Source organism: Cucurbita maxima, unplaced genomic scaffold, assembly GCF_002738345.1.
Source record: "Cucurbita maxima cultivar Rimu unplaced genomic scaffold, Cmax_1.0 Cma_Scf00027, whole genome shotgun sequence".
NCBI lineage: Eukaryota > Viridiplantae > Streptophyta > Magnoliopsida > Cucurbitales > Cucurbitaceae > Cucurbita > Cucurbita maxima.
In genome coordinates, this window is record NW_019272043.1 from 2659876 (window position 1) to 2675963 (window position 16088).

The 16088-nt window shown below is 35.4% G+C and overlaps 1 protein-coding gene and 1 pseudogene across 1 annotated transcript; one reads left to right on the top strand and one right to left on the bottom strand.

Annotated features, from left to right (window-relative positions):
• The first annotated feature begins 7037 nt into the window (after positions 1-7037).
• Positions 7038-12999, top strand: LOC111499517 (ATPase family AAA domain-containing protein 3-like). Its single transcript, XM_023151078.1, has 8 exons — positions 7038-7441; positions 7749-7844; positions 8359-8469; positions 8552-8861; positions 9589-9679; positions 10847-11180; positions 11883-12031; positions 12283-12999. Exons 1-8 carry the CDS (start codon positions 7160-7162, stop codon positions 12800-12802), a joined length of 1893 nt encoding a protein of 630 aa, XP_023006846.1. The 5' UTR covers positions 7038-7159; the 3' UTR covers positions 12803-12999.
• A 1581-nt stretch (positions 13000-14580) lies between these two features.
• On the bottom strand, positions 14581-16057 carry LOC111499503 (annotated as a pseudogene).
• Between the last annotated feature and the right edge of the window lie 31 nt (positions 16058-16088).

Genomic DNA, 16088 nt, shown 5'->3' on the forward strand with positions numbered 1-16088 from the left:
AACTCATGTGTTAGTAGCTGCTAGATCTCGCTCGTGTTTCTTTTTCTTAAAAAAAAAAGTTTCCCAAAGCTAGAACAAGCTTGAAGAACATTTAAAGAAATTGTTTCATAGTGTTCTTCATTTGTCCTTTCCCACCTAAGGAAAAGAGAAGAAAAAAAAACATAAAAGTGGAGAAAGAGAGACATTTATTCTCTAAGTGATAGCTTTCCAATGTTCTTCAAATCTAAACTCATCTTTCTCGATTCGATCCTTCAATTTCTATCATTTTGAACCGTACGATATCGATGAAAATATTCAGATTTACCACACTTTAACCTAATTTGAAATTTTCATGAAAAAATAATAATAGAAAACAGCGTGTTAGTACCCATTATTATGTTTTGGGAAAGTGACGATAGAAGTATATCGTTCTTGAGCAGGGGGACTTTGCGTGCTTGAATCGATAACCATCTTTTGAGCCCAACAATTTATGGATCCACCATAAAATGATATAACCTGTTTGTTTTTCGATAAAAATACTTGGATTGATATGAAAGAATTAAAAAAAAAAAGAAATGAGATTTCAACCAAGATCAATAACTCGAGGTAGAGTGTTGATCGTTAGGGTAGACAGGCATAAAAAGATCGAACTTTGCTCCCGACCTTACTTCTTGTTTTTTTTTTGTGCAAACAATTTTTTTATTGTACTATCCATGTGATGTCTACACATTAGTTGGGGAGGAAAACAAAACACTTTTTATAAAAACGTGGAAAGTCTTCTACTAGCAGACACGTTTTAAAGCCTTAAGGAGAAGCGAGTGCCTGCAAGGACGCTGGGCCTAAAGGGGAGTGGATTGTTATGTCCCACATTGATTCGAGAAGAGAACAAAAGACCTTTTATAAAGGCGAGGAAGCCTTCCACTAGCAGACGCGTTTTAAGGCCTTGAGGGGAGGCCCGAAAGGAAATCCCCAAATAGGACAATCTCTGCTATCCATGTGGCTAAGAGTCTTCACAGTCGAGGCATCACGATATAATTATCAGGGGTACTCTACCACTAAGCTGATAGTCCTATTAAACATGACTTTTTTTAGCTAGTTTTTCTCATGTCTTCGAGTGTCATGGGCGACGTGAGGTGTTGGTAACAATGAACTCATACTCGTAAATAGGTAAAGATTTTTTTATTTGCTGTAGGAATGTAGTTGTTTTGAGATTGCTCACATAGATGAAATAGAAAAATTTTAGGGCTACAAGTGGTTTAAAATACACGAACCGTCTTAAATTTTTATCCTTGGTTGGTGTTTGCAATAACTTCCTACGTCCTCCCTTTTCTAGCTAAAATGGGAAGATCGACCATTTCATTTAGGTCTCACGAGATTTTTTCTTGTAATTTTGAGTATTCGTCATTCAGTTTCATTATTCAAAAGCGCTCTTAATAATAAATGTATGTCCTTTCGAAATAAAGTGAGAAACGATTTCAAAACAGAATTTTAAAGTAAAAGTTAAATCACAATAAATGCATGAGATTCTTCAAAAGAATGGTTTTTTTTTACGGTTTTCTTGTTTTGCACTACACGCCAATTGATCATTTGAAAACCTAACATTGGTAGAGTAACTACACACTATCTCGACATTCAGTCCAAAAGTTCGTCCAAACTTTGATTCGTAGGAGCTATCGAGGCTTAGAAACTTGAGGTTCGTCCTTTGAAGAGTTCGTCGTGACGATTCGATCGAAGTTTGTCCGAACATCAAGACAGACTCCAAAAAAGACAAACTTTTAACTCCCAGCACCAATGAAGCTCTAACAAATCCGGGTTTTGACGAACTTTGGCACAAATATTGAGACGAAGTCTATAAAGGATAAACTTTGGGTTTATAACTCTTAAACATTCAACAGGTCCAAGTTTAAACGAACTTTGGTAAAAAAAAAAAAAACGTCGAGACAAAGCCTTGAAATGACGAATCTTTAGTTTATATCTCTCCAAAGCTTCAACAGGTTGATGTTTGACCAAACTCTAGTCCAATGGTCGAGAAGAGCTTCGATACATTTATCAAGAAGAAAAAATAGGTTAAATTATAGGTTTGGTTATTTGTATTTAGGATTTTTGTTAATTTAAAAAAATTTAAAAAGCCTGCTATAAGCATTTTGAAGTACTAATCTTAAAATTCGAGATGTTCGGTGTAATTCATTCCGAGCGAATCAAAGCTGAACCACCCTTATCGATATTTTACGGTGACTTTGACTTTTTCGAGAAACCCTAATTCTTTAAACCTTTTGTGGGGGCTTTGTCTCTTTTGTACATGTGGTGAGAATATTTGTGAAATAAATAAATAAATAAATCATTTAAATTAAAAAAAAAAAAAAAAAAAAAAAAAGGGTTTGAAATTGGGTGGAGGGTTATGTTTTAATAATTAATTTGTCCCCTCACCCACCCACTGCTACCTCTATAGCTGACAGCAACAACACGTGATGGGCTGGTCCATACACTGGGCCCTCTTTTTAGGCCCAACCGGTTACCTGTTACCTGTTACCTGCTACCTCCTACCTGCTACCTGCTACTGCCGGTTTTTTCCTACGGCCCGCCTTCTGGGCCCCGCCCATTAATTCTCTACCACAAAGGCCCCCCCCCCCCTCGAACTTTTCACTTTATGGATAATTATTTTAGTTAATTTATTGAAAACCCCCTCAATTTTATACTTATTTTAAAAAAACCCCTTTAAACTTTTCACTTCCTGATATACTCTTACTCTAATATTTTTTTTTTGGATAGAAACCGTTAATACTTTATTTTAAATATACTTTTAAATATTTAAAAGTTTTATAAATATCGGTATAGTTTAAAAAAAAATAAATTCAAAATACTCTTACTAGTATGTTAGTAGTTAAGTGTGAGTTTATACGATGTTTGAGTTTGATCACGAACAAAAGAGAATGTTGTGAATTTTGGTCATAATTTTGAAAATAACGAGCGAGCCAAATTAGTTTATTTATTGTGATTGATCAATAAGTTTTCATACGATCAAAAATAATGTTTTTTAGTCAAATTAAGAGTGAAAACTATTCATACAAACTAATACAGTCATTTTAGCACATTTTGTCTTCCCTCACATGCATATAAATTTTCAAGAGGTCATTTAATATAAAAATTGTTGAAAGTAAACTCCGCTTAAATATTAAAAATTTTATGATTGAGCTACTAAGAAGAAACATACACCATGTGGGTATAGGTAGTGACTTTCGATTCTTTAAAGCGTTTCTTAGTCATTTTATACTGATAATTACTCTCACTCAGACGTTATCTCGGTTTATTCATGTATCATTCCTTTACTCGGGTGTTTCATTACATTAATATTTAAATATCATAAAGAAATTTATTTCAATAAAAATCCTAATAGAACTATATATATATATATATGTGGTTTAGGGTTAGAGATTAATGGGCCCCCGAATTCCGTATGCATTTGGACCACATATTTCTTCAATTTAGCAACCATGCCATGTGGCTGTTACCATGCGCCATGCCTTCTCTTTTTACTCACAAAGGACCATCGACCTACAATATTTGAGATACGAGGGGTATTTTTGCAAATAAATTCTTTGAATGAGTACCCATATATTGGACCCAATCAAAGAATATATGTTTTTTTTTTCATAATCAAAAGGATTATAGTAGATATTATTTGTTAAATTAATATGATCGTGTTTATGTCCCGTGAGATCCCATGATTTATCATGTATGATAAGCATGAATGAAATATCATGAATATGTATGCATGATAAGCATGAAAGTATTATGTGCATCACTTCATTGAATCATGATATTTAATGCGGGACCTCGTGTATATTGTATATGTCACGGACGAACACATACACCACATTATTATACGTGTTCCTTTCCTTTTGTTGGTTTTCGGTAGCGAAAGTGAGTATGCTAATGATATGTCTAGTAGGTTCATGCACCCATGCATGAATCATGCGTATAAAAGTACTATGCATCCAACTTTACTTGAAAAATAAAGTAGAGCACAAGAAGCGGTCATGAAAAGTAAGTCCTACCATAAATCATGTTGTATGTAGTTGCATTTCTTATCTCCAATAATGGTGGTCTTATTTTTTAAAGGCAAATAGGGTCGGTATAGTCGACTACAAAAAGAATAAAGATATTATGTGTAGCTTTGACACTATGATTCGATCAACCAAACACGATAAATATAAGAATATGCTTTCCCAAAAAAGGTATAAAATATATCCTAAACTCGCTATATTATACTTCGAACACGTCATTGACTTAAGCACTTAGGACATTGGACACAACATCACATTGATGCTAAATATTCAATTTGTGCAAATGATTAATGTCACTTCCGCCCTCAAAATAGTGTACCCAAACACCTTAGGCCTAGTTGACTTGATTCACACGTCAATATATACAACATGGTACGAGCACACGATTCTGAAGATGGTAGGGAAAGCGAAAGAGATCGTCATTACACTAATGCAATTGCCTCAGTGATCATCGTGAATACGAAGGCTCGGAAGCCTTAGAAGACACCGACTTGAAGTCACAACTCCACCATCAAGATAATCGCAATCCAAGACTAGATGACAGTGTTCATAACTCGGATTGTCATCACCTGATTTTCGAGCTACTCAAAGCACGGATCATAACGTAGATAGACTTGAGGAAGTAAAAATAGGCGGTACGATTTTTTATTTTTAAATCCAGAGATTCAATGATATGAACCAAGATATCAATCATGTAAACCGTCCTCATCTTAGACTAGCATCTAGTCTATCACTTGAAAAAAATATAATACAACTAAAAAAACACAAGAATGACGGATGCTTTTGGACTTAGGTTGTCCCTCTATGGCTTTCGCTCTAAGACCATCCCGATCTTAGATAGCATCTAATCATCACCTTAAAAAAAGTATGATACAACCAAAAAGACACAAGACTAGTGGACGCTTTTGAACCTAGGTTGTCCTTCTATGGCTCTTTCTTGAAGACCGTTCTCATCTCCGACTAGCATCTAGTTATCAAGTGAAAAATATGAAAAACTAGATGAGTATAAAATACTTACCGACTCTTAATCATATTCATGACTTATGCTAAGGTATCACAATCTAAATCCAACCCTACACAATACTAGTTCGGATCCTAGAACACTCATCTGGAAGACCTATTGGGTCAATGATTGGTGAGTTATATGACCTAATCATGATACTATGTCTAAAATTTCATGCATCCCCCTGCAATATAGTCCTATGTTCAGGGTTTTAATGCTTTCCCGGGGCATAATGTGAGTTGTGATATCTGAGTCCATGACTTCATGCGTTACTTGCAACACAATCTATATACCTATGCCTAGAGTTTCATGCGTCCCCTGCAATATAGTCTCATGAAATCCTGCAAGGAAACATGGGCAGGACATTCTACCTTAGTAGAAAAAAACCATAGATCACGTTACACTACTCATCGGGAGGTCTAGAGTGACTTTAGGAAATGAGCGAGTATGGTGGAGCGGTACCTAGATATCTTTGTGTCCTAATAAGCTTAGGGCCTTGATGGTGTATTTCTATAAAACAAAATAGTCAAAAATATTTATTTAGTGGAGTAGGATGGGAAATTGGGGCGGGATTGAGACGGGGACGAGCAATCTCGGCCCCAATTTCACATTGTCAAAACTATAAAAATCGGGTCAAAACTAATTTATTGTTTATGAAATACTATTAGATTTATTAAAATATTTTATTTAAATTATATTTAAAAATAAAAATTACTATATTAAATTTTGGACGAAGATAAATAGGGAAAAGGGACTAAAGACAAATTTTCATTAAAAAAAAAGCTAAATAAATTAAATGAATAGACCATTAACTATTCACATGCACCCGTCCCTATCTCACATGAAAATTTATAAATTTAAATTATATAAAAATAAAATTCCAAAAGTATAATATAAAAAGACAAGGTGAGTTTTGACCTGATTTTCCAAACAGCCAAAAATATTTTTTAAAGGGCTAAAAAGTATTTTCATTTTTTCCAAAAAAGAATTGACGTCTCATAAAAAAAATAAATATATAAAGCATTCTGGAAGGAAACAATTATTAGTATTTTTCAATATTATATTATTATTACTGAAAATAAATTTAATTTGTAATTTTATTGTAAAGTATGAATTTCAAAAATTAAAATCTGACTAATCCTACTGTACTTTACGCTCCATCTCATTAAAACACTAATCGAACTGGTGAGAAACTAACCAAACTAATAAAGAATCGATTGAACCGGTCAAGAACCTACTAAACTAGACCTGAAACACTAACTAGCCATGCACCAACATTTAGTCGTTTATTTACCCTTCTCACTGCTTGGTTCATTCATGTGTGTAACCCTAGCTACGACGACATGCTTCTTTGGTTGCAATTTCTCACTATGACAAGGATCGATGGTGCTGACACTCTCCAACGATGTCTATGATCAAGAATGACAAAAAACACGATGAAAATCGAACGTACATTTAGTTGATTCTTGATGCTGCTCTTGAGGATAAAGGGTCATGGACGATCGACAAAGAGACGAAGACAAACAACGATGGATCCAATAGTAGAGAACACAATCGATTACATGAAGAGAATGAGCTAAGAACAAACAGTTGACGAGTGACTTGAATAGAGCCAAAACTCAAACAAACGGTTGCATTTCGGCTATCTTACAAATTCTCCATCTTTTTGTTGGGCTCCCACATTTCGGCCCAAATAAGCCCAGCCCACAATATCTTATTAACTTTTTATTTTGTTTTTTTAATTCTAATTTAACAAATTTAAATTTATGAATTTATTAAATACAAAATTAAAAAATTTATATAAGTTTTGAATTTTGAATTTTATATTTAATAAATTCTTAAATTTTTTATTTTAAAAGTTTATAAAAAAAAATTAAAAAATTATTAAACACATTTTAAATTTAAGACGGAAAATGGGAGCCACATTACTTGGGCCCCAAGTCGGAACAAGTTGTGTCTTAAACGAGAGAGAGAGAGAGAGAGTAAAGCCTTCTTCGTAAAACCTCTCTTAAACCCTATAATTCCTAAGCTCTCGTCAGTCACCAAAACGAACCTCGAGCCGAGCTCTAGGTTTCAGCTTTGGGGATTGATTTGCCGAGGATTTTGCAGGAAAATGGCGAAGACCACATATGCAATGAGTTTGATTTCCGCCATTACAGCCTCTGCATCTTTATCTCAAAATCACTCTGCTTATGCCGATGGCCCCTTCAATATCTCCCCCGTTTCCGCTTCTCCTGCTGCACAATCTGCCTCGTCGAATGCTAATTCTGAGACGTCTGCCCCTAAGGTTCGAAATGATAATCCGAGGACGTCGTCGTCCGGGTTTGATCCGGAGGCGCTGGAACGTGGTGCAGAAGCTCTCAGAGAGATCACTAGCTCTTCGCATGCCAAGAAGGTTTCAGTTATATTATTACTGTTTTGTTTTGCTTCGGTTTTTAATTGCTTGTGAGGACTTTTAGATGTTATTTTTTATAGTCGCTTGTACTATATTGCTTAAATTTTCAGTTCTCCAATTTTTTTTCTTTTTTCTTTTGTTTCCAATTATAATATCATTTTTATTGCTTGTATGATTTGAAACTTTTTCTGTTTGGATGTAAGTGTAGTTCAATCATAATGTGAATAAATCAATACGGAAATGATGTTAAGTTTCGTTTACCTTGAAATCTTATGTTTTGCTCTATGCTGACCTCATGTTGTGGTAGGCTTTTGAATTTATGAAGAAGCGAGAAGATACGAGACAAGTAGAGTTGCAGGCGAAGACTTCTGAGTTCAAAGCAATGCAAGCTCAAGCTGAAACGGTATGTTTAACTAAGTCCTTACAGTTAAATACTCTAATAATACCATCTCTGTATTCTTTGAACATGCTGAATTTAATTTCTATTCTTCATTAATGGATATTTTTGTGAAGGTTTGAATCTGGAATTTCTATAGAAGGAAAAACAACTTTATATTCATATTGAAATTCGACTTTATATTTATTATTGGAACTTTGCATATTTGAAATGTCGCAAGTCTTGAAACAGGTTCTCAATTATATATCCTTCAATTTCTAGGCTTGTATCGGGATAGCAATAATTTTTTCTTTTTTCAGTTTCAGATGAGAAGGTTAAACAGATTGGTTTGACGTTATTGGAAAAAAAGCACTTTTTTTATGGGTTCATTGAGTTCCATCTTTGTTTTCTCCAGAAAAATGTACCTATTCTTGACAAATGTTCATATAGTTGTTAAAAAAATATATAAATCCATGTGCACTAAATTAGTTAACTATGTTTTCGACATAAGAATTATTTGTTTCGCTTGTTTGCATCATAGGAAAGACAAAGGGTTATATACGATGAGCAGAAGAAGTTAGCTCAGCATCAAGCACAGACTAAATCGCAAATGGCACGGTACGAGGATGAATTGGCACGGAAGAGGATGCAGGTGGGTGCTTGCTAACTTATAAATTTTGGGTAGCATAAATGCATTGAATATGCACGTTATTTTTTGATGGATATGTTAACAGGCAGAAAATGAGCATCAAAGAGCCAGGAATCAAGAGCTTGTAAAACTTCAAGAAGAGTCATCAATTCGGCAAGAGCAAGCACGTCGAGCTACAGAAGAACAAATTCAAGCCCAAAGACGACAAACAGAGAGGGAGAAGGCTGAGATAGAGCGTGAGACTATCAGAGTGAGGGCTATGGCAGAAGCAGAAGGAAGGGCCCATGAGGCAAAGCTTGCTGAAGAGGTAAATAGGCGAATGTTAGTTGATCGTGCAAATGCAGAGAGGGAAAAATGGATTGCCGCTATTAATACTACTTTTGATCATATTGGAGGTATTAACTTAACTGTATTAAATTTAGATTGATAATGCATGTATCAAGTATGTGATGGAGGAGTCTTTCCCCTTAAATTTCTATTTATGTATTTCTTAACAGACGGATGTTTTTTTTTCCTCTTATAAATTAAAAATCATACATGCATTCCTTTCGATGATATTCAGATCAATTAGTGACCTCCTAACTATTCCCAATCAATCCATTTCACGTATTCTTTAAAGTGATTCTTGAATCATCAGTGTTCAATCTCTAACACACAATAATGAGGCCATGTAGATAACAGAACCGTATCAAATTAATCTATTTACTAGACTAATAGATCTTGAATAACCTGCCACAGGGTTATTTAATTACACTTTTGGGAGGACAAAGGTTGGCAGATGTTTTCTTTGCCCTACTTTTTTTATTTAATTTTAATCTTTTTTGGAGAGTAGTAGAGAGATGATTGTCTTTTTACATCATAAAGGGATGGCTTGCGTTCCTAACCTGTTGTACATTTATAGCAGAGTGGCTTGGGAAGTTTACGTTGGGCCCGACTAATGTATATGTATCTTTCATTTTGTTATTTATTCTAAAATAGGCTGGTCGCTTTATAAAATTCCCTAAGAAGAATGGTACCATATTCGTAAGTTGTGCCAAGTTAAGTTATATATTAATCCTTAGCATTTATATGGTTCGGTATTAAAGAGAATTGGTCTAATTTTGATATTATTCACATTTGCAGGAGGTTTGAAAGCCATTTTGATGGATCAAAATAAATTGGTAGTTGCTGTTGGTGGAGTTACTGCATTAGCCGCAGGGATTTACACGACAAGGTATTTCTCAAAAGCTAAAAGGTTTTGTGAAACAGGTTCTTTATATTTGTATGAAAATGTTGAGTTGAAATCTGCTTGCTCTGCTTGACTGAACCTAATCGGTTTATTTAATTTTCTTTCTACTTTATTGGCTGCATTTGTGTTTTCATTTATGTTAAGGGTTTCTTTGCTCATTTTGGGATGATGATTTTGAGACTGCAGTTCTTTTACATTTCGATTTTCGATTTCAAAGTAAGCTGAAATATGAATTTTTCTTTTCAAGGTTTACCTTGTTTTGTATCCTTTCCTAATAGGAGGGAAGATTATTTGACAGATTCAGATGTTTGCTACGCTTTGGGGCATCTACAGCAGAAATATTTTTGAGGATTGGGTTTTGCTGAAGAGGGAGGTGCGGAGTTATGTATTCATTATGATGCCTTACTCTTTGCTTCCACCACAATGACTATAGGGCTAGTTTTCTTTTGATTTTAAATAGGGGGATACTTGTAACGGGACTGTATTCTTGGCCTTTATATAGCATTAGCCTTTTTCTTTTGGGTTTTCTTGAGGTCCGTTCTTTGCCTCTTGGTGCTTTACAACCTCTTGTTTTCTCTCAATTTATTGAATTCTTAGTTTTTCTTCATGAATTGGTGAAAATAAAATAAAATCATCAAGAATAAATATATAATTTTCCCAGCAGATGAGTGGATGGTTGTCTCAGAAGTGACTTGTCATTGAGTAACTTCATTGAATATTTTGTAGAGGATGAACTTTCCTTTGTTCATGAGGTATCTTTTATACTCTAGGAAGGATGATTGTTTCAATTTTCATTCTGTGTGTTTGTTTTTTCTCTGGTTATTGTGAAATGTTTGAGATAGGAGACAAATCGATCCACTATCAGCTATGCTACTCAAATTTATATACAAGGCTATTTCCTTCTGCATGACACTAGTGAGGCAGTCATCATGAACCGTATATTTTAGCATATTTGTTACAGCTTTTATCATTTTATCTTCTTGTTTTTGTGTTCATAAATTCTACTTGGGCATCAATTTAATCTGGTTTGTTCTATACCATTTGCAATCTGAATGGTCATTTAAATTTCATAAATTTCGTTGAACTCCTATATCAATTTATTTTCAATCTCCGTTTGCTGACTGCAGAGCTTATGGCTTTTCCTTACTGTAGAGAAGGTGCGAAAGTGATTTGGAGTTATGTGGATAGAATATTAGGGCAGCCATCACTGATTAGAGAGTCATCACGAGGAAAATACCCTTGGTCGGGGCTGTTATCCCGTGTCATGGGCACTGTGTCACGTGGGTCAGATAAGGGGCCTTCCTCAAAAAAAGGAAACGGGTTTGGAGATGTAATTTTACACCCTTCACTTCAAAAGAGGATAGAGCAACTATCAAATGCAACTGCAAATACAAAGTCTCATCAGGCTCCCTTTCGGAATATGTTTTTCTACGGCCCTCCTGGAACAGGAAAGACAATGGCTGCTAGAGAGCTTGCTCATAAATCTGTAAGATTTCTTTCATATCTTCTCTTTCTAAATTGTTGAAAGGTTTGGAAGTCTAGATTCAATATCAAGTGTTAATATTTCTGAGCATTATCAGGAATGTTCATTCTGTCTGGCGTTGAAAAACTTCAAGATCATGGTAATATTATAATGAAAAAGACCTTCGGTCTTTTAAAATGGACCTTCATGCGAGAGGAACTTTTTAGCATTTCCATCCTTCCTAAGATTCTAGGAATTCATTGATATAGCCAGAGGAGTATCCACCATTTTGGCTATAACAAGAATTCATGGATTTTTAACTGTCCAGGCTGTTCCGCCTAAGAGGGTAGTGATTTGATCTGGCTTGCAGGTGAGTTGCAGCCTGTCCACTCCTAAATGAATTTTCTTTTAATTCAATTTATAACTGTGGGGACTAAATAAAACCTGTGAAGTGAACTTTATGGTTTTTTGGTAGCATATATTTCAAAATAACATGTTCAATTTCCTAGTTGTGGTAAAAACCATTGAATTCTTGAATTTGAACTGTGGCTGTCATACACTCTGACGACTGCTGGTGAAATTGATGATTTTCAGGCTAGTTACCCCGAATTTAGCGACCATTGTTTTACCAATTGCTTTTTGCTGATGTGATGAGAGTTTTACTTTTTTATTTTCTTATAACTATGCAATATCTATCAGTCACTGATTTTTTTTCTTTGCCCATAGGGACTAGATTATGCATTGATGACAGGAGGAGATGTTTCTCCTCTGGGATCACAAGCTGTTACCAAGATACACCAGTTATTTGATTGGGCTAAGAAGTCTCGGAAGGGTTTACTGCTTTTCATTGATGAAGCAGATGCATTTTTATGCGAGTAAGTCAAACTTGCTCAACTTTATTCTGTCTTTTCCTTAATCATGTTTGTAATGAAACATAATTTATCAATTGTGTCTTCACTCTTGGGCTGTAAACATTGTTTCTCATGTTCTAGAAATTTGCTAAAATTCAGTCATTTATTATAATTTCACAGAAATCAGTATTATGGAAAAATTTCCCTTCGCAAGTTTTGTGATTGAGTTGAGAAAATTGCAATCGCTAATGGTGGAGTATTGTCTAAATTTGTAGGCGAAATAAAACATATATGAGTGAAGCACAAAGAAGTGCACTTAATGCTCTTCTTTTTCGCACGGGTGACCAGTCAAAGGATATTGTTCTTGCTCTTGCTACAAATCGCCCGGGTGATCTTGACTCAGCAGTAGGAGATCGTATTGATGAAGTTCTAGAATTCCCCTTGCCCAGGGAAGAGGAACGCTTCAAACTCTTGAAACTTTATCTGGAAAAATATATAGCAAATGCTGGATTGAGAAAATCTGGTTTATTCCAAAACATTTTTAAAGGACAACAAAAGAAGATCGAGATCAAAGGGTTGACCGATGAAATCGTACACGAAGCAGCTGCAAAAACTGAAGGATTTTCTGGGAGAGAAATAGCAAAGTTGATGGCAAGTGTACAAGCTGCTGTTTATGGTAGCGAGACATGTGTGCTCGATCTGAGCCTATATCGCGAGGTGGTAGATTATAAAGTTGCAGAACATCAACAGAGAAGGAAACTTGCTGCTTCAGAAGGAGGCAGTGTGCAAAATTGAAGGTATTTATAATAAATAATATGATACTATACATGCTAATACTACTCTTAGATGGAAGAAAATTGATTGGTTTCTGTCTGGTAGTTACTTTAGATTCATTGATGAGGGAAATTATGTATTTCTCTGTGCTAGTTTTTTTTTTTTTTTTAACTTAATTAACAGGGTACATGAATATTAAAGTCTGGTTGTTGAATGGATGAGTAGTGAATATCTTTAGGGTTTACATTTTTCCAGAGGTATTATGCTGAGAGAGACATAGTTCTACTAGAAAGGCACCAACTAACCTATGTTAGTGAAACTTAGCCTAGCAATACTGTTTCACATTGACACCATACTTGGTACAACTTTGAAATAGTTCTCTTGTATAATTAATCAAAACATTTTCATATGAGGATTGTATTGGAGGACTAGCACCCCTAGAGTAATTAGAAGCACTTGACCTTACAAAAATGACCTACACACAACATAGTTAATATAGACGGATTATTGTCTTGTTTTTAATTCAATCAAAACTTCAAGTCATTTCAATCTCATGAGTTTTATTTGAAGAATGTTGGTTCACATATTATCCCAATCTAAGTAATTGCATTTAGACACATTACATACTACCAAAAATTCAAAAAAAAAAAACTTAATCGTGATTTAAAACCCCAACTAATTTTCCATGTTTACATCAATTCATACATATTTACCAAGTGTGGAGCCCCGGTAGCAAAAACTATTCAAAATATGATATTCACTCAATGAACCTGTCAAAAATTGAAATCAATCTATCTACAATAATTCCCAAAAGTATTAAGAGTCAACATAAAGGGTAAGGAATTTAATTGAGAGGGAAGAGTCACTATCACACCTATCAATAATCCCCAAAAATATTAAGAATCAATATTATGAAGAATATAATTAAGAGGAAAGATGGAGCTACCAAATCAGAAAACTCCCTTTTATTGAAAATGTGATGATTTTGGGTTCATACTAAGAGGACCTAATTCTAATCCTATTTAAACTAAATTTATAACTTATAAAATATAATCCAATTATATGAGATAATATGTAACTCAACCGATAAATATACCTTCTTGATCAAAATGTTAAAGATTCGAATTTCCATTCCACACCTTGAGACTTTAAGAATGAACAAGCTTCCAACTCCGAGATATTGGGAGAAAAAGAAAAAAAAAACTTTTATTGGTACAGCAAGATAGGTCCATTAAACAAATCCTTTTAAGCAATGAAACAAATTTGGAAAAAACAATGGACCCGGGCGAAGTGTGAGTGAATGGCGTTCTCAAATTCCTATTTATGCAGGCAGGAGTTGCAGTCATTGCATTACAGAGGTCAAGTTTGGAGCGGAAGGGTATTGGCTTTCCAAGTTCAGGCTAAAACCATAGTCCTTTATTACAAATTACCATTGTTCATAATACCAAAATTTACTGCCATAACATTCCAAAAATTTACTTCTCTAAACTAAAAGAACAATCACAATCTTATTCAGCTTCTCAAAAGTGCACCAAGTAGACTTTCAATCACCAGCCAATTAGCTAAGAAAGGAAGTAGACTTTCAATCACCAGCCAATTAGCTAAGAAAGGAAGAATTGTGACATCTCGTATGGAGTTTTGTGATATTCCATATCGGTTGGGGAGGAGAACGAAATACCTTTATAAGGGTGTGTAAACTTCTCCCTAATAGACACGTTTTAAAAACCTTGAGAGAAAGCCCAAAAGGAAAAGCTCAAAAAGGACAATATCTTCTAGCGGTGGGTCTGAACCATTACAAATTTTGATTTGTATACACTGAGCAAGAACATGGGCATCTTCTTAAAGGAAGAATGTTTGGCTTACTCCCCATGAGCATAAGAGCAAACCATTTATAAAGCTCACATTGATATTCACACGTACTCTAGAGCATTCAAAGAAAGTCCAGGTTATCTAGAACAATTCAGATAAATAAAAGATGTTAAACAAGTAACAAGATAAGAAGAACTAAAAGATCCTAGATAATGATCATGGAGGTAAAATCCTATGCAATAAAGAGTCCTCTAATCTTCTATTTAAACCAACAGCCGATTGGATCCATCAGAAAAAGCCTCTGCTAGTGGCATTCTCTATGCAAGGACTCTAGCAAGGTTTACTGGGCCACTACTCTTCCAACCAAGGACTCTAGCAAGGTTGGCTTAAGCTTAAGTGCATAAGAATGCTCCATGCTGCAATTGTGGCATCACCACTGCAAGGCAATACAATGTTGGGTTGGGAAGAGCATTCAATAGAAGCACCTATTTTTGTTGGCAGCGGAGGCTCTTTCGCAAAAGCCGTGCACATACTCAACATCGGGCCTGCTTCCGTCATCCCGTAACCCTATAATTATATCAACGTTTGATTCAAATAACATTAATACCATATTATATAACATTATATTATAATCCATAAACTCTTGTGCTTTTGTTTTTTGCGTCCTCAAAAAGCATCATACCAAAGAAGATATATTCTTGACTTTTAAACTCATGATCATTTCCTAAATCAGTCACGTGTCACTCCCTCTCAACAATTTGTATCAACCAATTCTTTAACAACGCTCTTATGGGTCAAAACAACACCCTTCGGAGTCCCCGTCGTGCCGGAGGAGAACGGCAATGAAACAGTGTCATTCCAGTCAATTTCCACGAACGGAACGTCATTTTCATCGGCATCGTAAACCATCGAGAAGCTCAAACAATTCTCCGGCGGATCATCGACGGTAATAATGGTGAGATCCACGTCAGATTCCCGGAGCTTGTCAACACAATGCGAGTAAGTAACCACCAATTTAGCACCCGACATCTCCAATTGCTTGGAAATCTCCGCCGCCGTGTAGTACGGATTAGCAGTGGTGGCGACACCGCCAATCATGGACGAACCCATAAAAGAAAAAACAAATTCAGCAGAGTTCTAGAGAAGAATCATAATAACATCCCCTTTCTTAACGCCAAGTTTAGAAAAAGTGGCGGCGGCCCTCTTGGAGAATAAGTGGGTTTCGGAGAAGGAATAGGATTTTCCGGTGGCGCCGACGATCAAACATGGGCGGTCGGAAAATTCAGAGATTTTCTCAAAGCAATAATCGTGAAGAGGGAGATGGTCGGGGATTGTAATATCCGGTAATTTCGATCGGTAAACACGTGGCGGCGGAGATGAGGAGAGTTTGGGCTTTTCGCCGCCGCACAATGGGGCAACGGAAATCATGGTCGGATGTCTTGTCGGTGGGGAATTTTGACATGTAAAGAGAGTGTTAAATAAAGAGAGGGGTTGGTAG

Coding starts and splice junctions, on each gene's coding strand:
- LOC111499517 (XM_023151078.1), top strand. CDS start 7,160: ATGGCGAAGACCACATATGCAATGAGTTTGATTTCCGCCATTACAGCC. Junction 8,470..8,551: donor TGGCACGGAAGAGGATGCAG/GTGGGTGCTTGC, acceptor ATATGTTAACAG/GCAGAAAATGAGCATCAAAG. Junction 11,181..11,882: donor GAGAGCTTGCTCATAAATCT/GTAAGATTTCTT, acceptor CTTTGCCCATAG/GGACTAGATTATGCATTGAT.